Source organism: Cololabis saira, chromosome 1 (assembly GCF_033807715.1).
Source record: "Cololabis saira isolate AMF1-May2022 chromosome 1, fColSai1.1, whole genome shotgun sequence".
NCBI lineage: Eukaryota > Metazoa > Chordata > Actinopteri > Beloniformes > Belonidae > Cololabis > Cololabis saira.
Window position 1 is genome coordinate 8,736,475 of NC_084587.1, and position 21,567 is coordinate 8,758,041.

Here is a 21,567-nt window from a genome sequence, read left to right on the forward strand (position 1 = left end):
ACCACATTCATTGATGAAATGACATAAGGGATGGAAAGGGGGGATGGCAGTTTTACAGGGAGGATGATTTTGACTGTTTTTATTTCAGGGGGGGATGCCATCCCCCCTCATCCCCCCTCATCTCCAGTACTGCCTCCATCGAGTGTGTGTGCGTTCAACCACGTGTTTGTGTCTTCTGGGGACAGGACATGGGTCAGGACGTGGAGCCGTACTTCCAGGAGGTGTTGGCGGTTCTGGAGCGGGCCGTGGAGGAGGGCGCCAGAGGGGACGGGGCGACGCTGAGGAGCCGCCTCCAGCAGCTGCACGGCAAGATCCTCTCCAAGGCTGACTCGGGTACGACTTATAAACGACCAACCTCAGTCCTGCAGGACTCTTGAATAAATTATTTAAAGTTAATTAGACAAATTTTCTTGGTAATTAAAGTCAAACGAAGCAGGTGAAAGGTGCAGCGTTGAAACCAGGTACATTTAGCAGCCGTTTGACCGGAAACTCCAAGATGAGGTCCGAGGAGGCGAGGAGGCATCATTAGACCTAAAACCTTCAGTACGGCCAAATCTGCAAGTTTGGACTTTCTTAAGAAGGACTAAAGCACTAACAAGCTGAAAAGGCCTCGAAGACGACAGAAGACGACCTCAGCAGATAGGGGCGGAGTCAGAAGTCAAGAATACTCCACTACCGATGATATTCAAGGACAGCGACGTCCGATTGATCCCATCATCTGGAATCAGACTCTTTTTACTTCAAATACACTTGTGTCAGAGTGATGGGAAATGAAAAGTCTGGAGAAGGAAGAGAATAGCTCATGATACAAATATTGTGCTTGATCTACTTAAAAAAATTAAGGCAACTTTTTGCATGAAATTATTATGTAGATCAAAAAAGACTAGTCTTTTTATAAACTACTTAATTTTTTGTATGTAAATACCGGTAATACATTTTGCAAGTACAGTCAACTGTGTTAAGTTTACTTTATGTATCAAAATTAAGTTGACTTTACTTGCAAATGAATTTTGTACATACTAAAAATTGAGTAGTTTATACAAAGACTAGTCTTTCTTGATCTACATAAAAATCTCATGCGAAAAAGTTGTCTTAATTTTTAGAACCGTGGTGTTCTACTTAACCAAATAAAGCATGTTTCATCTAAACGTTGGTCAATCTGACCAATAGATTAAAATTGTTAAAGGAAAAGTAAATACAACAAGATCATTGCTTGTTATTTGTGTGTAAATGAAAAGATTACTGGGATTACAGAAATACTGCTTGTTGAGGAAAACTTGTACAATGTCTTGTTTTTTGAACAAATGCAGATTAAGTTAAAAACTAGATGTATTCATGTAAAGCAACAAACTTTTTAATTGTTAATATCACAGGTTTAAATATGTTATATTTACATGCGCTTAGATTTATTTTTTTCAGTGTATGTGGAACACGGTGGCGGCGGTGTCATGGTGCGGGCTTCGCAGTACAGGTGGATAATGACCCTAAACATAGTCTGAAAGCATCTTGAGACTTTTGAGAGCTTGGTTTTTAATCCCTGAGGACAAAACTGAGGGCAGAAAAGCCCACAAACAAGCTGGAAGAGCATCTCCAGTGGCGTTCATAGACTCCAAACTTCAGACCACAAATGTGTTCAGATCAAACATTTAAATGAAAGGACGTGGTCCTAGATTGACCTCGAACGCACTCGAACCAAGCTGCTTCTCTTCCTTTAAGCCTCTTCACTCGTAGATGCTCACTTGCTCGCGGTTGGTGATGGAGATGTTTTAATTGCTACCACCTCGGGAGATCAAATCCTCCTCCGTCCAACGGTTTCCTCTGCCCGGTTGTGTGTGTGTTTCCGGATATCTATTTCCACCGCTTCCCCCTCAGCTGTTATGGAGCCAGCAGCCCGTCTGAAGGGTCTGGGAGACACGAGGATGGACGAGAGCGTGCACGGGGAGGAAGTGGTGGCTTGTTTTAATGTTTCTTCCTCCGTCTGTTCTGCAGAGCCATCGTGCGGCGGGTCATTGCGAGACTGCCCGCTCCCCAACCCCGAGATGAGCTTCCACCTGTGGACGGAGGATCTGGACATCTGTGAGTGGCAGGAGATGATCGGCTGAAGTAGTTTGAGCAGAAAGGACCTGAAATGGAGACAAAACCAAAGTGTTTTCATTCTTTTGGTCGTTAAAAACCTTGTTATTTGACTGCAGGTGCTTCATTATTTTGGTTTGTTTGGCACGTCGCTCATGCACGTCCTCAGAAAACCACACATATTCGACGTGCAATATCCAGCCGACCTCTAGGGGCACCAGGAGGTGGGTGAGCGGCCAGCGGCTCTGCAGTCGGCTGCACTGGTGCAGCCGACTGCAGGTTGAGCAATCCAATCAAAGTCCACACGGTTGAACGTCGCAGAGGACATTTAAACGCATCCGTGGTGTTTCTCTTCACTATAAATCCATAAACGTTTATCTTCCAACAAAGATAATGACTTATACTGTCAAAGCAATAACTGTTCCGGTTTTAAAATGACATTTTGATGTAAATAAATCCCCTACCGATGTTTAGTCTTTGTTTCGTCCCGACGATTAAGTTGTTTTCTAGCTTTTATATTTTATTTTTTGCTCAATAAGTTTCAGTTAAAATAAACTATAACTTGAGTTATAGTTCAATTAGAGTTAACATTCTGCCCCCAAGTGGATCCTGCTGGTATTGCGCCTGTAGCCCCGTAGCGCTGACGTGGAAGCGTTTACAACGCAGCTGGTTTTGTTGGTAATTTTCAGTCGTGAAAGCAACAGAACCAGCAGTTTTGGTGCGAATCAACCAAAACCTGACGACGTATCGTCATCTTAAGCCGAGGACACACCAACCCGACGTCGCCCGCTGTCGGCCGACTGCTGTGTCGCCGCGCGTCGCCTGTGTTGGGCTGGGTCGGGCTCAAAAAGAAGCACTTGGACACACTGCAAAGACGACACCCAACGGCCGACTAGCACGTACGTTCTGCGCAGTCTGCGTTTCAATTTGCTGCGATGTTTTCGGAGAAGAGCCGCCGGTCCGGGGGCGCAGCAGCAGCTCAGATCGCCAGGTCAACCTGCTGTCGTCCCGGGGAGAAACCTGCAGCTCTGTGGAGAATTACTCCTGGCTGAAATAAATAATTTAGGAAGATAAATGTTGGTTTAATAGATGAAATCTCACAGTTGTAGCTACGCCTGTTAAGACATTTGCTACGAAAATTTCGGGAATTCTGCCTGCCTGCCAGCTCCGGAGCTGATTTATGGTTCCGCGTTAAATCGACGCAGAGCCTACGGCGTACGGTGCGCGTCGCTGCGTAACCTATGCCGTAGGCTCTGTGTTGGTGTAACGCGGAACCATAAATCAGCCTTTATTCTGGCGAGGTTTGAAAAAGACTTCGCAACAACTGGAAAGCAAGTGATTATATACATTCACTGAGGGAATATTATGAAAGTAAAATATATATTTCTCGCTAGAAATGTAACGCATTTTTATGCAGAAACTCACTCAAAATATTGATTTTATTCACTAAAAAATAAGAAATGTCCACCTTTTTTTTTTGATTCAGTCCGCAAATGACGACGAAAAGCATTCTGGGAAATTCTGGGAACAGCCAATCACAGAGTGAGCTGTTTGACCGACCGCCGACGCCGATTCGACATGTCGGCTTAAAAGCTGCCGACGGGCGCCCGACCTGTGGCGACGTGCGGGACACACCGGGAAAACTAGGCCGACAGACGAGCACCGACGCTCATCGACGGCCCGACGGCCGAAAGTCGGCTTGGTGTGTCAGGGCCTTTAGAAACGCGATGGTGGTGAATCGCCGCAGAGATTATGAGGTAGAGCGATTCACTGCCAGTCTCCGAGGGCAGAGGTTTATCCTCGACCTCGTAGTTCACATGTTCTATATGTGGACGCTGGGAAGACCCTGAACCCCACGTCTTTTCCAGTAGGACCCCGGGGGAAGATGTTGCGTATCTGTGATGAATGAGGCTGAAAAAGAAAAGAAAAGAATCTCGACAGTTCAGCAGACGAGGCCTCGGATGAGAGGAAACCTCCCAAGTGGGAAGTTGAAACTCAGAGTTGTCATTTTTTAACTCTCTTGATTCAAAGTAAGAAAAAAAAAAAAAAAAAAAACGGCTTCCTCCAGTTCTGCTTTTTCGTTTAACTGTTGACAGCAGATTCTCTCTTGCAGAGTTCTAAACGGAGGATGTCTTAAATTAACAGAACAAGAAAAAAAGGAAGATTTGACACTATTTTCTGGCGTGTAAGTTAATCTGGGGGGTTTTACGCCGTCGTTCAGTCTGTAATTACTTGGTAACAAATCTGATGTTAAATTCCCAGAGGAATGGCTCAACCGCCGGGTTGCCAGTTAGAGTTGCAGGTTTTCGACATTTTAACATGTTTTTACAGGAAACATTTTCAACATTTCCTGTAAAATGCCATCAACACCTCAAACCCCCCCCTGTCCCCCTATACGTGTCTGAGTTGGTCTCAGATCGAGAAAATGAAAGCAAACGTGAGCCGTGACATCAAAGATGGCAATAGTTCACACGCACCTTAACCAAAAGCAACGCAGGCAGCTTAAACACCCCTCACAGCCCGCTATAGGCTTCAGTTTTTCTGCAAGTCCGGCCGTGCACTCGGCCTTGTTCGTAGCACTTTCTTCTGTAAAAGTGAATAAACGAGTGGATTTGCTCCGGCGCCGTCCTGGAACGACAAACCCCGCCCACCAGGGCCACGCCCCTCTACTTTTAAAATGACTTCTGAGCTACGCTGCCTCCAGAAAACGGTCGTACCGAGAAATCCTGTCCTCTGTGATGTCATAGAGAGCCGAGGCTTGAAAAAAACATTCCCGGAGGAAGCTTTCCTTTGGTCGTGACTAAAGATGACAAGTCGCCATAGCAACACTGTAGATGAGTCAGAAAGTACCATGAGAAGGATTATAGACCCACTTTCAATGTTTTTTAATGTCTAATATGTCCTCTTTAAGAAAGAAATAAGCCAATAATGCCCTGTTAATACTTTAATTCGTTATTACCAATTACCAAGATTTACGTGCACTTTTTATCCGTGGAAAATGACATAAAATTGCTTAAAAAAGGGCCAACCTCAGTTCCTAAAAAGTCTGATTTTAGGCCCAGTTTTTAGTCCAATACAGTCCAACATCCGAGTGTCTTTCCTCTAGGATTTGATAAAATGAAAGTTTAGTAAATGTTATTTTTTTAAAGAAATAACACAAAATTATATGAAACAATTCAATTCTTGAAAACAGAACATACAAAAGTTTGTTAAAAAAGTAGTTTGTATCACGCAAAAGTTTCAGATGCCATAAAACTCTGTTTAAACAGGTCGGCCATAAACTTTGTAAGGATTTACAACGCATTGTTTCCTGAGTCCATCAGGGTCTCGACCATCGAACTCTATACTTTATGGAGGCTTCATCTGCGTTTTTTGTTTTTTTTAGTTAAGTAGATTTGCTCTGAATTTCATCAAAGATCAGCAGGTGCTGACTGGAGGAACGGCCAGGGATTCTTTCACTTGCATTTTCTTTATTGTGCACGCTCTTGTGCAGGTTTATGATTTTACAGCCCTGCATGTGCTCGTCTGGAGTTCAGGTGAATTACAAGCGTGGTTAACGAGTAAACCTCCTGGATGTCAGTGTTTTCCTGGTCTGTGCATCTGCTCACATGTCCCGTGTCCTGAACCCCCGGCAGGGCGTGAGCTTGGCAAGTGGATCCGGTCCAGCTCCGTGTCGGAGTCGTTCAGCTCGCTCAGCCAGGAGCAGGAAGACTTGGAGCTGGGCGAGTCGCCCGGCGACGTCCTGCCGTGTGACATCACCCGGCTGTCCATGATGTCCACGGACAGCGGCATCGAGAGGGATCTGCCACTCAGCGCCGAGCCGTCGCCCTCGTCCTCCCTGGACGCCGCCAGCTGGGAGCAATGCAAGATGTAAACACGCTTTGTTGGTTTGTTTTATTTAGGATCCCCATTAGCATTAGAAACAGCATTAGCTATTCCTCCTGGCATCCGACATACACACAACACACAAATGAACACTTAATACATAACAGACATCAGGGCCGCCGCAAGGGGTGTGCGAACCGTGCGACCGCACGGGGCCTCGCGCCCCAGGGGGGGCCTCGCGCTATGGGCCGTTTTTTTTTTTTTCAATTTCTTTTTTTTTTCAAAAATTTTTTTTTTTCGTTTTTTTTTTCGTTTTTTCCCTTATAAATATCAACAGTCACGTTCCGTTACAGACCTAAATGTGTACTAGTCTGTGCATATCAATAAATATATGTGCAATGATGCGCGTGTCTGTTGTTCAATACAACTGATCAGACCAAGCGCAGACACAAGCTGCTCTGATCCAGACGGTGGAGTTGGAACAAACTGTCACACAATGTCGAGAGAACGAGACAGATTCAGGAAATTTCCATCAGGGATGAAAAAAGAAAAAAACTAAAGAAAATGGAAGAGTTTAATGCCTCTCTGAAAGGCTCGTTTGATAAATTTGTTACAAAAATCACTGATCCGACCGGGTCTCAAGCAGCCGTGGGGCCACGCGTCGAGGCAAGACCAGATGACGATGAGGCAGGGGAAGGTATCCAGTATTTTGCTAATTGGAGAGTTAAAATTGCGCATATAGACACCCGATCCGACCCGAAAAACCCATTTCGCACAGGGCCTCGCAAATCTCGCAGGCGGCTCTGACAGACATACATTGTACATGACAAACAAAACAATAATAGACTCCCTTAATCACAAACAACACAGAGGATAAAACTAAATCAGCATCATTCTCAGACATAAATACTGTGAAATCAAATAAAACACCTTCATAAACAATACCTGCCTGAAATGACCTTATCTTAGAATTCTTGACCACTTTTCACCTTTATTGTCATAGTATTTACACTACCTGTAATTCTGTTCAAACTTAGTTTAGTTTAGTTTATTTAGTTTATTTTGAACATGTAAAAAAAAACAAGAAAAAAGACAAGAAACCAAATACAGGTGGGCATTCCACCACATAAAGAAAAAAAACAACATCAAAACACATATTTCAAGTTACATGTACGAAAAGGAGTGGGAGGAAATATAAACTTATTTAATCCCACCCCCTTTCCACAACTAAACATAAATTATATGTATGTATTTATTAATTTTTTATACTATACACTAATTTGTATTAAATAAATACAACTATGATATAAATATAATACGTATATCTAAGTATATAAACAAGGACAACATGACAAAATAGCAGAACACACACAGCTGCTGATCTTTAAACACAGTCTTCACTTTTATACCTCAAATAAACCATTTCTTTATATTTCTTCTTACATTGTTTTATGTTTGTAAATTCTTTTAACACCAAATTCAAACCATTCCACAGTTTAATTCCACAAAATGACTTATTTTTGTTGTACGCACGAATAAAGAATTGAAGTTTAGGTTTCCCCTTAAATTATAACCTCCTTCCCTCCCAATTAATAATTTCTGAATGTTATCCGGTAGCGAATGATTTTTTGCTTTAAACATTACTTGTGCAAATTGAAATGCCACTAGATCCATCAGTTTTAGTACTTTAGACTGTAAGAACAGTGAGTTAGTGTGATCTCGATCTCGCCTTATGAATGTATCGTATTGCTCTGTACGAGTAAAGAGTATAACCTGGTTTTATAGTTATTGCCCCAAATTTCTGCACAGTAAGTGAAATATGGAAGAACTAGTTCCTTCCAAATGTCAAATCATAATTCATTAAATTTAAAAAAATATTGTTTCAACTGAATCTTAAACCAATCTTTGCTACCTACATGAGAAATGCCCCATGCAGCTCTTTAGCGCCGCCCTAGTGGCTCCTGGGGCTTTTTCAAAAATGTTTGACCTTTTTTTTCCTTTTTTTTCTTCTTTTTTTTCTTTTTTTCCTTTAGTTTTTCTTCCTTCTTCCTTTCCTTTTTAATCTCGACATTTCGACTTTTCTCTCGAAATTTTGACTTTTTTCTCGAAATTTTGACTTTTTTCCAACATTTCAACTTTTTTCTCGACAGTTCGACTTTTAACTCAACATTTCGACTTTTTTGTTCGAGATTGTACTTCAACATTAATCATGACATTTCAAATTTTTTCTCGACATTTTGACTTTTTTCTCGAAGTGCATAATGAAAAAAATAATCTTCCCCCAGTTCTAATTAATATAGATGAATGCAATATGTTTTGCTTTCATTCTAAGGTTTATACAAGACTTTTCATTTTTTGCGGCTCCAGACATATTTGTTTTTTGCGTTTTTGGTCCAATACGGCTCTTTCAACATTTTGGGTTGCCGACCCCTGAACTAGAGGTTGAACATTTCTGTGAAATCCCTTGAAGTGAAGCCGGTGATCTTCACTAACGCGTCTTCTTCTTCTTCCTCGTCCGTCCAGCGAGCAAGACTCGGGGCGTCTGTCGCGGCGCGGCGGCATCAAGATGAAGCAGTCTCCCAAGGACAGCATGGTGCTGATGCAGGACCTGCTGGAGGACCACCCGAGTCCCGGGGGGGGCAGCGGGGGAGGGGGCGGAGCCGGCAGAGGGACCACCCTGCAGCGGCGGGCCGGAGCCAGCAACATGCAGGACCACTTCCCCAAGCAGCAGAGACACATGACGGCCAGGATCGTCGTCATGGGAGACGACCGCGCCGTGGGCCGCCTGGCCAAGGCCTACTACTTCTTCAGGTGGGGGGGGCGGGTCACGCTCGCTGTCATGTGACTTATCTCCTGCTCTCAGCTGTTTGCTCATCGCTTTGTTCTGATTTATATTCCTTTACTGTGCTTTATTGTTTAACACTCAGGGTTTGCAGCACAATATAAACTGTTGCCATGGTGACACACTTCATCTGCAGCTGAGATCCACATAAAACCATTAATCTTAATGATTGTTATTCCTGGCAACGAGGAAGACAAACTCAACAGTTTTAATGCATAAATGCAGTTTTAATGCAGCGTCTGGGTCTTTACTTAAATTTCATTAGTTATATTTAATGAAATGACATCTACTTGTAGTTTTGTTTGATTCATTTAACAATTTAAATTCTTAGTTTTTATTAAACAAATTCAAATGTTTCTTTTAATTCAGTTATTGAAGCAATTATTAAATTTGATATAAACTTTTTTGTTTTTTCACATTTAATATAGTTGATTAAATTTGTTAAAAAAATCAATAAACAATTTAATATAATTATTACATTTCTTTAAATTAGTTAAATTACTACATTTGATGACCTAAATTACATTAAAAAAAATAAATGTTATGTTTAATATCTTAATAAACAATGTGTGCACTTGTGCCACAGTGACACACATGTATTACTATTATAATAATATTTACAATTATGCTCATTAAATCATATTATTTATTCATTTATTTTAGCAATTACATAATGATTAATTAATTATTAGTCATGTTAGTTATGTTTATTCAATCATATTGATTAGTCAGTTGAGGTGGAGGATGAAGAGGGGGAGGAGGATGGAGTTGAACCACGAACACTGTTTGGTATCTTTTCTGCAGAAGCTGAAATAAAAAGTGTAAATTACGTCATCAGAATCAGTTTTGACACAACCGAAGCTCCTTTTACACAACTGCTCCTGAATCCGTCCTGTGTTGCGTTACGCCGACATGCAGCTGCGGTGATGCAACACCATGTAACCTCAGCAGAACACTACCTTTCTTTCTGTCTTTCCCTTAATGATTGAAGTATAATTATCAAACTGTAAATATCTGTTTCAGCCACCGAGCTTCTCACAGGTCTTTGCTTCTGCAGGAAACGAGAAGCGCGGCGGCTTTTTCTTACGATGAAAGTGAGCCTCCAGTTTTACTACATTCCTGTCTGCGAAGCTCCGACTCCCAACTCGTCCGTCAAGGTGAGACAACTTCCTCCTGGAACCAAACACCACGTGGTGTTTACAACCAGAGAGATAAAGAGATGGATTAAAAACACCATTCAAGTATTTTGGAATTGAATTGAACTGAATTTAGAAGCATAAAGTTGTAAAAGAGCGTCAGTCCATGGGATATGTGGGGGGAGTCAGCCACTAGACTTTAACCAAATCTCTTTGGCATTTAGACCAAAGTGCATCACAGATACGCTTTTGTTTTTTTAAACTAAGGTAATTTAAAGGGGACCTATTATGGCATCTAATACCTATTTTAAACAGGTCTTGAATGTCTTAAAAACAAGCTTTTGATTGCTTTTGCTAAATAAATTCGAAATTCAGCCTCTGAGCCATGTCTTTATTATCCCAGTCTCTAACCTCATTATCTATGCAGGATTCTGAGTGGGCGGGGCTATGATAATGAGGCTCTGTGCTGATTGGCTGCTTGAATGACGCGATACACCGCTACGAAAAAATGGCGGAAGCTCCGGCCCTTAGTTGTGGGCGTGGAGTCCAACCTATGTAAATCGCTCCCATTGTTACGTAACGACGGGAGCAGAATCTTATTGGCTCGTAGATCCACATCACACTGGTCGGCTCATCCGGGCGGCTGTACAGACGCTGCAGAATTTGGTTGCTTTCCTCCTTCTCTGAGTTGCCAGGCTGAGGGGAGACCACTTTATATATGTTAAAGACAGAGAAAAAGGGTTTTTCATAATAGGTCCCCTTTAAGCTTTGTATTCAAAAATTACCATTACTAATCCTTTTTTTTAAGTATTCCGACTAGACGCAAAACTAAGAGAGTTAATGGCCTTGTTTAGCACCAGAAGCCATCGACTCTCCTCTTCGTGCGTCCGTTGGCAGTATTTTGTATCGGTATTTAACCATGTGACAAAGATCCTTGAACAAACTAATTTTCTATAGACCTTTTGTACAAAGGTAAAAGAGTTACCTCAGTTTGTTTGTATGGACTCACACTTTTACTAAAGTTGATGGCCACTCCGCTGGAAACACGTCCTCTGATCAAACTCAAACTGCCTTGATTCGTGTCTCCTTAGTTCCTACTTGACGTTTATGCTCCTTAACTTGTTTTAGCTATAAAATGTTCCTTTAAGTTGTGGTTAGAGATCATGGCTGATAATTCTGCTTTGAGGCTGCAATGTTACAGTAGCCCATTAACCTAAGTGGCTCAGAAAAACTGAATGGATCAGAAATTGATCAGTAAACCTGAATAGATCAGTAAACCTGAATGGACCAGTAACCCTGACTGATTTTAAGACGAAAACAAAAGTGAAAGTACTGTGTTTCCCCAGTGTTTTTCATGTTGTAGCTATTTCTTTTATATACTATGTCACTTTTAATTTTTTATCTTGATGTTGGTTATTAAGATAAGATATCATTGTATTTATAATTCTGTAAAAAAAAAGTCACATAATGCTGATTCTTATTGCTGCCTTTTCTGACTGAGGATCTCTTTTTGGTTAATCGGCCATTCTTTATTAATTGACTTTTTTAGCGTTTTTGATCAATTAAGATTCTCCAGCTTATTGTTTCACATTCTTTGAACGTGTTGAGGATGTGAATGTTGAAGAACTTCCTGCAAAGAGCGACAGCGTGATAATCCCCCTATGCTAGACCTAAAACATGTGGCAGTTTGAAAAGATATAATTGAGTTGTTTTATTTCCTCAGCACAGTTATTTCACTTTCATGTTCCTTTTTTTGTAGGAAAACCACCACCAGCCCAGGGGAGATTCCTGTTCGCTCGGTTCCTACTTGAGCAGCGTGGATCCGTGGTACAGCTGCAACATCAGGAGTCTGGGCTGCATGATCCACAAGCTGGGCAGCATGGTAAGACACGCTTAGAGGAATACAAGTTTTCTTTTTTTTATAAGTATATTTATTGATTTCAAAGGGTCAGACAACAGTGAATTAAATGACAGAAATATGCACCCTCTTTTAAACACCACCCAGAACATGGAACACACTCTCCACACAGACTAACCAAAGTAGAAAAGTAACAAAGAATAACCGTAAATAAAAAAAAACTAAATCAAGTAGGGTCGTCCCGATCAGGATTTTTTAGCTCCCAATCCGATCCCGATCACTTGAGTTTGAGTATCTGCCGATCCCGATTTTTCCCGATCCGATCACTTTTTTTGGCTCCCAATACATTTCCGATACTTTTTCCTGATCAGATACATTTTGGCAATGAATTTAAAAAAAAAAAGAGGACTGAAACTAAATTATCCCAAGTTTCTTTTATTGTCCATTGGAGAACAACATGGATATATATTTCAACAAAGCTTATCAGCACTGGTGCCACAAAATGTAAAAACATGAAATTGTAAACTAAAACAAAAAGCGCAGAATAGTGCAATAACAAAAATAAATATATTTAACTTCAAAAGAGGTAGTTGAATGACATCCAGTCAAACTCACAAACAAGAAAATTAAAATACTTTTTGGCCTTACCTTAGTGCAACATTCTGAATGGCATGAAATGAATAGCAGCAGCTTAATGCAACATGAACATATATAACATTTCAAAATTCAAACATGTAAACCATAGTTTCGACCGGAAGTGACGTTAAATGCAACGATATATATAAAACGATTTAATATATATTAAAAACATTAATAACTAGGTATGTCCCAATACTTTTTTGGCCGATACCGATGTTTTGAAAATGCTGTGATCGGGCCTGATCGATCTGCTAAAATCAAATAAATAAAGATAGAGGGATGAATAAAAAAAGAAATGAAATGCGAGGGAGAAAAAAAAGGGGATAAAACTTTAAGAGTTAAATGGCGAACCTACACAAAAATAAGTAAATATTAATAAGATAAGTAACAAGTCAATAAATAAGTAATAACCAAGACAGAAGGGGTAATCAATCATGATATCAGGGTAACAGCTTGTTACATATCAGAACCTGGAAATGTATGTTTCCTTGTCAGGCCAAGCTAGACCATAAAGCTCCGAAGAGCTTGGACACCGTTGTCCCCAATATGTTCCAGAAAAGGCTCCTAGATGTGAAAAAACATAAATGGTTTGTCCTTGAGCCAGAAACTAATAGCGTCTAAAGGGATGAGTTCTATAACACTCCCAATCCAATGTGAAACTGTAGGAACAGAGTCTGAAATCCACTGGAGGAGAACACACCTCCTTGCACTGAACAGCAGCACCTTGAGCAGCGAGAGGAAAACAAGTTAAAGCATCCACAGAAACCTGAGGTGGGATTGAGTTTAGTTTGGACAGTTTTCCTTATGTGCAGCTTTAGAAATGCCGGCCCGTCTCCACTCAGTCCACATGGCGGCTGCGCCCTTGCAAGACCTCAAACGCAGGAAGTTGCACAACTTTATACTTTCTGTAAGCAAAATAGATATGTTGACTTCACCGAAACTGCAAGTAAAGTCAGCTGAACTCAGAGGCTTCTTCACGTTCTGCTTCAACAGGAAACAGAATCATTTCAGTGGTTTAAAAATACATTGATTGTACAGGACTGTCTCAGAAAATTAGAATATTGTGATAAAGTTCTTTATTTTCTGTAATGCAATTAAAAAAACTAAAATGTCATACATTCTGGATTCATTACAAATCAACTGAAATATTGCAAGCCTTTTATTATTTTAATATTGCTGATTATGGCTTACAGTTTAAGATTAAGATTCCCAGAATATTCTAATATTTTGAGATAGGATATTTGAGTTTTCTTAAGCTGTAAGACATGATCAGCAATATTAAAATAATAAAAGGCTTGCAATATTTCAGTTGATTTTTAATGAATCCAGAATATATGACATTTTTGCATTACAGAAAATAAAGGACTTTATCACAATATTCTAATTTTCTGAGACAGTCCTGTAAATCTGAACATGAAAAAAAAACAAAACAAACTTGAATGATGTTTATTAGAAATCCTGGAAAGGGCAGCTTGTCACGGCCGGTGGTTTTGCGTCTTGGCTTTTACTTTCGTTTTTTGACCTCATTTACGTATTTCCACTTGCTCAACTTCCTCGTCAGCGCGAGTCATCCGGCTCCTGGTTTCTCAGCGTGTCATCTGCGTTCACACCTTCCTCTTTTAGTTTTCAGTACCTGTATGTTATCTCACGTCTGCACACACCCGGTAACGCACCCGCGAAGACGCTCTGGCCCGTCAGACACGCCGAGCTCGCTGTCTACCTGCTTTCATTTCCTCATACCTGCCAGATCAAGTTTGTTTTGTGACGCATACCTTAAAAAAATGTGGTCACAGTTCGCTCTTGCCAAGAGGAAGAGATGACACGAGTGGTTAAGTCCCTTAAAATCCAAATAATTCAAGTTGCCTTTTTCTGTGACGTGCAGTAAAGTGATTTTAAATTTTAAGTCCAATACGGTCCAGTCAAGGACAGTGCAAATTATTCATTTCACTTATATTCCAATTTAATCCAATTCAATGAATCCAGTTCATTCCAGTAGATTCAGAGTTCATATAAAGCTGTTTTCATAAAAAACAGCCTGGCTGATATTCACTTTGGTGCAATCCTCAAACACGGGGCCACATTTACCACCTTTTTCCATCAAACCGGTTCCAGTGCTGGATCTGGGCCTCGTTCAACTTGCGAACCAGCTGAAAACCGGTTTGGTTTTTCATAGCTCCGGGTGCTAAGAGGAGCCACGTCATTACGTCACTGCAAACGTCAGTTACGTTGCTGCATTTGCATTGGCGCGAAAATTGAAGCAACAACAACATATTTGCTCTAATATGTATGTATTAGAGCAAATATGACATACGTTTGTATGTCTAATTTGAAAATGTCTCCATCTCCCAGTCTTGCTATTGCCGTTGGCAGTACTCGAGTTGTAAAAAAAAATCAGGGGGGTGGTGGATTTTATCATATGGGGACAGATAATTTGTGCTGATTACAAATAATATAATATATTACAAATAATAGCAGTGACCAAAACAGCTGCAGAAATACTGCAGGAATGACATAGCAGCAGTTAAATGCAGCCTTCTGTAAGCTTTAAATATCCACTGGGCTTACATCAAATACATCAAAACACAACAATAAAAAACTGTTTTCTGAACTTATCAATATGACTCTGTCCTTCACAGGATAAGTAAAATGGATCACTGCAAAAACTCAAAACCTTAACAAGAATATTTGTCTTATTTCTAGTTAAAATGTCTAATTTTAGTAAAAAAATCTCATTACACTTAAAACAAGACTCATCACTGGAAAAAACAACAATTTTCACCTGTTTCAAGTAGATTTTCACTTGAAATAAGTATAAAAATCTGCATGTGGAACAAGATTTTTTTGCTTGTAATAAGAAGATAAATCTTGTCCCACTGGCAGATTTTTCTACTTATTTCAAGTGAAAATTTACTTGAAACAGATGAAAATTGTCAAATAAGTTATTTTTCTGGTGTTATTTTTCTGGTGATGACTCTAAATGTTGAAATAGCAGTAAAACCACATTCATTGATGAAATGACATAAGGGATGGAAAGGGGGGATGGCAGTTTTACAGGGGGGATGATTTGGACCGTTTTTATTTCAGGGGGAATGCCATCCCCCCTCACCCCCCCTCAACTCCAGTACTGGCCGTTGGTCTTAATTACTCCATCCCCTCTGCTTACGTAAGCGGTTCTTTCCTCTAGTCCAGTAAAGAGTTGGTTCTACCTTGGAACCGGGTTTTCTGGCCCGGAACCAGTTCTTTGTCAATGGAAACAGAAAACCCGGTTCCAAACTCAGCACTGACCCAGAACCAGAACCAGAACCAGAACCAGAACCAGAACCAGAACCAGCCCTGGAACCGATTTGGTGGAAAAATCTATCAATCTTTATTGTGCAGATATACTGCAGATCCGCATCACAACTCAGTCCAGGCTTGAAGTATCGGATGTTTGGATGAATTTAATAATGAAATGAATAATAATAATAATAATAATAATAATAATAATGATAATGATAATGATAATAGTAATAATAATAATAATAATGATAATGATAATAATAATAATAATAATTAAAGCTGCAAGCAGCGATGAACGGGCCCTCGCACTCACGTCCACCGCCCCCCATAAGCATATCAGAAATGACACCACCCACGACTCTCTATGTCAAACCATTCAAAAGTTATAGCAGAAAAAAGGAACAACCAATCAGAAGAAGGGGCAGAGTTAATTCAGGCCAATGAAGGTCAAGGACTCCATACAGAGTCTGATGACACCACCCACGACTCTCTATGTCAAACCATTCAAAAGTTATAGCAGAAAATCGGGACAACCAATCAGAAGGAGGGGCGAGGCTAATTGCGGCCAATGAAGGTCAAGGACTCCATAAAGAATCTGATGACACCACCCACGACTCTCTATGTCAAACCATTCCAAAGTTATAGCAGAAAATCGGGACAACCAATCAGAAGAAGGGGCGGGGCTAATTAAGGCCAACGAAGCTTAAGGACTCATTACAGAGTCCCATGGCACCACCCACAACTTCCTATGTCAAACCATTCAAAAGTTATGGCAGAGAAAGGTATTCTAGGGGGCGCTGTTGAGCCGTTAGGCAACGCCCATTAATGCAAACCATGAAATATCAAATTTATCGCCAAGTCTGTCTTGCATGCAAAATTTGGTGGCTTTTGGAGAACTATCAAATATGGACCAATCAGATTTCAAAATGGCCGACTTCCTGTTCGGTTTCGGCCATGGCTCCAAGAGAATTTTCTTTAAGTTGTGCCATGATACAGGTGTGTAGCGATTTTCGTGCATGTACGTCAAACCGTATTGTGGGGCTTGAGGCACAAAGTTTTCAAGGGGGCGCTTTTGAGCCATTTTACCACGCCCATTAATGCAAACCATGAAATATCAAATTTATCGCCAGGCCGGTCTTGCATGCCAAATTTGGTGCCTTTTGGGGAACTATCAAATATGGACCAATCAGATGAAGGGGAGGTGCGCTTGTTGGTGTCTAGCGTCGCCACGGTAACACTTTTGAAAGAGAAAAGTAATGCGTTTAGTCGCAGGATGGAGACGCACATTTTGATGTATGACACACCTGGGTGCACGTTATGGTTCGGGCTGAATTAATTCTCGAAGGAATGGCATATATTGCTCCAAAATTACAGGATTAATTCAGAATGTTCAAAATGGCCGACTTCCTGTTCCGTTTCGGCCATAGCGCCAAGAGACTTTTCTTTAAGTTGCGACATGATACAGGTGTGTACCGATTTTCGTTCATGTACGTCAAAACGTATTATGGGGCTTGAGGCGCAAAGTTTTTTCTGTCTGAACCAATCAGATGAAGGGTGGGCACGCTTTTTGGCGTCTAGCGTCGCCACGGTAATGCTTATGAAAGAGAAAAGTAATGCGTGGTGTCGCAGGATGGAGACGCACATTTTGATGTATAACACACTTGGGGGCACGTTACGGTTCGGGCTGAATTAACTTTCGAAGGAATGGCATAAATTTCGCCAAAATTACACGATTAATTCAAAATGGCCGACATCCTGTTCGGTTTCGGGCATGACGCCAAGAGACTTTTCTTTAAGTTGCCCCATGATACAGGTGTGCACCGATTTTCGTGCATGTACGTCAAACCGTATCGTGGGGCTTGAGGCACAAAGTTTTCAAGGGGGCGCTGTTGAGCCATTTTACCACGCCCATTAATGCAAACCATTAAATATCAAATTTTTCGCCAGGCCTGACTTGGGTGCAAAATTTGGTGACTTTTTGGGCACGTTTAGGGGGGCAAAAAGGCCTTCCTTTTGTCAGGAAAATAATAATAATAATAATTAAAGCTGCAAGCAGCGATGAACGGGCCCTCGCACTCACGGCCACCGCCCCCCATAAGCATATCAGAAATGACACCACCCACGACTTCCTATGTCAAACCATTCAAAAGTTATAGCAGAAAAAAGGGACAACCAATCAGAAGAAGGGGCGGGGCTAGTTCAGGCCAATGAAGGTCAAGGACTCATTACAGAGTCCCATGACAACACCCACGACTCTCTATGTCAAAACATTCAAATGTTATAGCAGGAAATAGGGACAACCAATCAGAAGAAGGGGCGGGGCTAATTTTCACCAATTATGGTCAAGGACTCTATACCGAGTCCCATGACACCACCCACGACTCTTTATGTCAAACCATTCAAAAGTTATGGCAGAGAAAAGTATTCTAGGGGGCGCTGTTGAGCCGTTAAGCCACGCCCATTAATGCAAACCATTAAATATCAAATGTATCGCCAAGTCTGGCTTGCATGCAAAATTTGGTGACTTTTGGAGAACTATCAAATATGGACCAATCAGATGAAGGGGACGCGCGCTTTTTCGCGTCTAGCGTCGCCACGGTAACACTTTTGAAAGAGAAAAGTAATGCGCGTAGTTGCAAGATGAAGACGCACATTTTGAGGTATAACACACCTGGGTGCACGTTACGGTTCGGGCCGTATTAATTGCCGAAGGAATGGCATAAATTGCGCCAAAGTGACACGATTAATTCAAAATGGCTGACTTCCTGTTCGGTTTCGGCCATGTCGCCAAGAGACTTTTCTTTAAGTTGTGCCATGATACAGGTGTGTACCGATTTTCGTGCATGTACGTCAAACCGTATTGTGGGGCTTGAGCCACAAAGTTTTCCGGGGGGCGCTGTTGAGCCATTTTGCCACGCCCATTAATTTAACCATAAAATATCAAATTTTTCGCCAGTCCTGCCTTGCATGCAAAATTTGGTGACTTTTGGGGAACTATCAAATATGGACCAATCAGATGAAGGGGGGGCGCGCTTTTTGCCGTCTAGCGTCGCCACGTTAACACTTTTGAAAGAGAAAAGTAATGCGTGTAGTCGCAGGATGGAGACGCACATTTTGATGTATAACACATCTGGGTTCACGATACGGTTCGGGCCGTATTAATTCTCGAAGGAATGGCTCATATTGCTCCAAAATTACGTGATTAATTCAGAATGTTTAAAATGGGCGACTTCCTGTTCGGTTTCGGCCATGGCGCCAAGAGACTTTTCTTTAAGTTGTGCCATGATACAGGTGTGTACCGATTTTCGTGCATGTACGTCAAACCGTATTGTGGGGCTTGAGCCACAAAGTTTTCCGGGGGGCGCTGTTGAGCCATTTTGCCACGCCCATTAATTTAACCATAAAATATCAAATTTTTCGCCAGTCCTGCCTTGCATGCAAAATTTGGTGACTTTTGGGGAACTATCAAATATGGACCAATCAGATGAAGGGGGGGCGCGCTTTTTGCCGTCTAGCGTCGCCACGTTAACACTTTTGAAAGAGAAAAGTAATGCGTGTAGTCGCAGGATGGAGACGCACATTTTGATGTATAACACATCTGGGTTCACGATACGGTTCGGGCCGTATTAATTCTCGAAGGAATGGCTCATATTGCTTCAAAATTACGTGATTAATTCAGAATGTTTAAAATGGGCGACTTCCTGTTCGGTTTCGGCCATGGCGCCAAGAGACTTTTCTTTAAGTTGCGACATGATACAGGTGTGTACCGATTTTCGTTCATGTACGTCACACCGTATTCTGGGGCTTGAGGCGCAAAGTTTTTTCGGTCTGAACCAACCAGATGGAGGGTTGGCGCGCTTTTTGGCGTCTAGCGTCGCCACGGTAATGCTTTTGAAAGAGAAAAGTAATGCGTGTGGTCGCAAGATGAAGACGCACATTTTGATGTATAACACACTTGGGTGCACGTTACGGTTCAGGCCGTATTAACTGCCGAAGGAATGGCATAAATTGCGCCAAAGTGACACGATTAATTCAAAATGGCTGACTTCCTGTTCGGTTTCGGCCATGTCGCCAAGAGACTTTTCTTTAAGTTGCGACATGATACAGGTGTGTACCGATTTTCGTGCATGTACGTCAAACCGTATTGTGGGGCTTGAGCCACAAAGTTTTCCGGGGGGCGCTGTTGAGCCATTTTGCCACGCCCATTAATGTAAACCATTAAATATCAAATTTTTCGCCAGGCCTGACTTGCATGCAAAATTTGGTGACTTTTTGGGCACGTTTAGGGGGGCAAAAAAGCCCTCCTTTCGTCAGAAGAAAAAGAAAAAGAAAAAGAAAAAGAAAAAAAAAAATTCCTACAGATACAATAGGGCCTTCGCACTGAAGGCGCTCGGGCCCTAAAAATTCCTGCAAATACAATAGGGCCTTCGCACTGCAAGTGCTCGGGCCCTAATAATAATAATAATAATATAATATAATTCTGGGATACTTGGCTGCTACTGCTGTGTGAATGGTCTGCTGGAGCGGCGTACTGAATCGTTCATTTAGTATGCATTATACAGTACATACTGATACAGTATGTAGCATGTAGTACTTAGTATGCCATTTCGGATACAGCCATATTTAAGAAGTTCTTAAGTAGGAAAAATAAGAAATTCGTAAGAAATGACAGTTCTTAAGACGGTTCTTAAGAAAATATTGAGGAATTGCACTTAAGAACTTTCTTATGAACTTCTTAATTTTAGATCTTAAGACATTTCTTAAGATCGTTCATAAGAACATATTGGTGAATCCGGCCCCAGGTCTTTTTGTGGCTCAGGCGTCTGCATCAGGGTGTGCTGAAGCAGAGAAACATCTCAAACATCCAGGACAGTGGTTTAGAAACACTGAAGTAAACAAAGGCAGGTGAAAATTCCCCTCGTGGGAGAAAAACCTTGAGCCGAAAAGTCCCCTGAAGAGGGAAAGAACCAGGAAAAGGGAGATAGCAGCATATCTACAGTACCATGAAGTTATGTTGAAGACGTGCCTTTTCTAGTCTTAACAACAACCTGAGTCTTATCAGTGTTTACTAGTGGAGTGTTTACCTCCACCTGTCTGTATAGATATCTCTGTTGGATGTCTACTGCCATCCTGACCTGCAGCCCCCCCGAACACATCAGCGTCTGCTGTCTACACCTGTTTATATAGTCGCTCCTGTAGTACAGCAACTAGTCATGGATCAGTCATACGTACATACAACTCTCAGTTCTCCAGCTAATGGATAAAGACTACTGATAAATCTTATCTTTTGTATCACTGACTGTCCTCTCTCTGTTCTCCATCCTTTCTGTCCTTGCTCAGGGGTCATGTTCTGGGTCTCTGGAAAACACCTAGAGATAATTGTTATTTTATTACACGGTATTATAAATAAAACTGAACTGATCTGAATTAAGAGACAGACATCTCTGTATGTCTCAATCAGGTCTTTATGTAATCAAGACCTGTCTCTAATCCAGATAACTTACTGGTCTCATCTGTTTTTCATGGATCCATGTAGCTGAGTATCATCTGCATAGAAGCAAACACTTAAATTATGCTGCTTAAAGGTATTGTGACATGAAAAACACATTTTTCTTGATTTTTTGTGTTTTGTTGGGTGTCTTGACATCAATTACACCCAAAAAACAACGAACTTTTATGTATATTATGTGTATTGTGTGCTTTCTGGGATTTTCCGCATAACTATGCAAAAACGGCGCATCTGGTTTGGTGGCGGGCCGTGACGTCAAGGCCCGCTAAATCACCGCCCCCTCCACCCAGCTCCCTGCCTCCTCTCCTCTCCAGCGCACCATAAAGGCTGATTTATGGTTCCGCGTTACACCGACGCAGAGCCTACGGCGTAGGGTTACGCGGCGACGCGCACAGTACGCTGAACC

The 21,567-nt window shown here is 41.5% G+C and overlaps 1 protein-coding gene across 1 annotated transcript in view; it reads left to right on the forward strand.

The window, feature by feature from the left end:
• The window catches only part of LOC133455911 (phosphoinositide 3-kinase regulatory subunit 6), a 69,670-nt gene that overhangs the window by 37,762 nt on the left and 10,341 nt on the right, over nt 1-21,567 (forward strand). The window contains exons 9-14 of the mRNA XM_061734640.1: nt 186-333; nt 1,990-2,076; nt 5,709-5,943; nt 8,422-8,709; nt 9,798-9,897; nt 11,636-11,758. Coding sequence (XP_061590624.1) covers nt 186-333; nt 1,990-2,076; nt 5,709-5,943; nt 8,422-8,709; nt 9,798-9,897; nt 11,636-11,758 — 981 coding nt within the window. The remainder of the gene's footprint in view (nt 1-185; nt 334-1,989; nt 2,077-5,708; nt 5,944-8,421; nt 8,710-9,797; nt 9,898-11,635; nt 11,759-21,567) is intronic.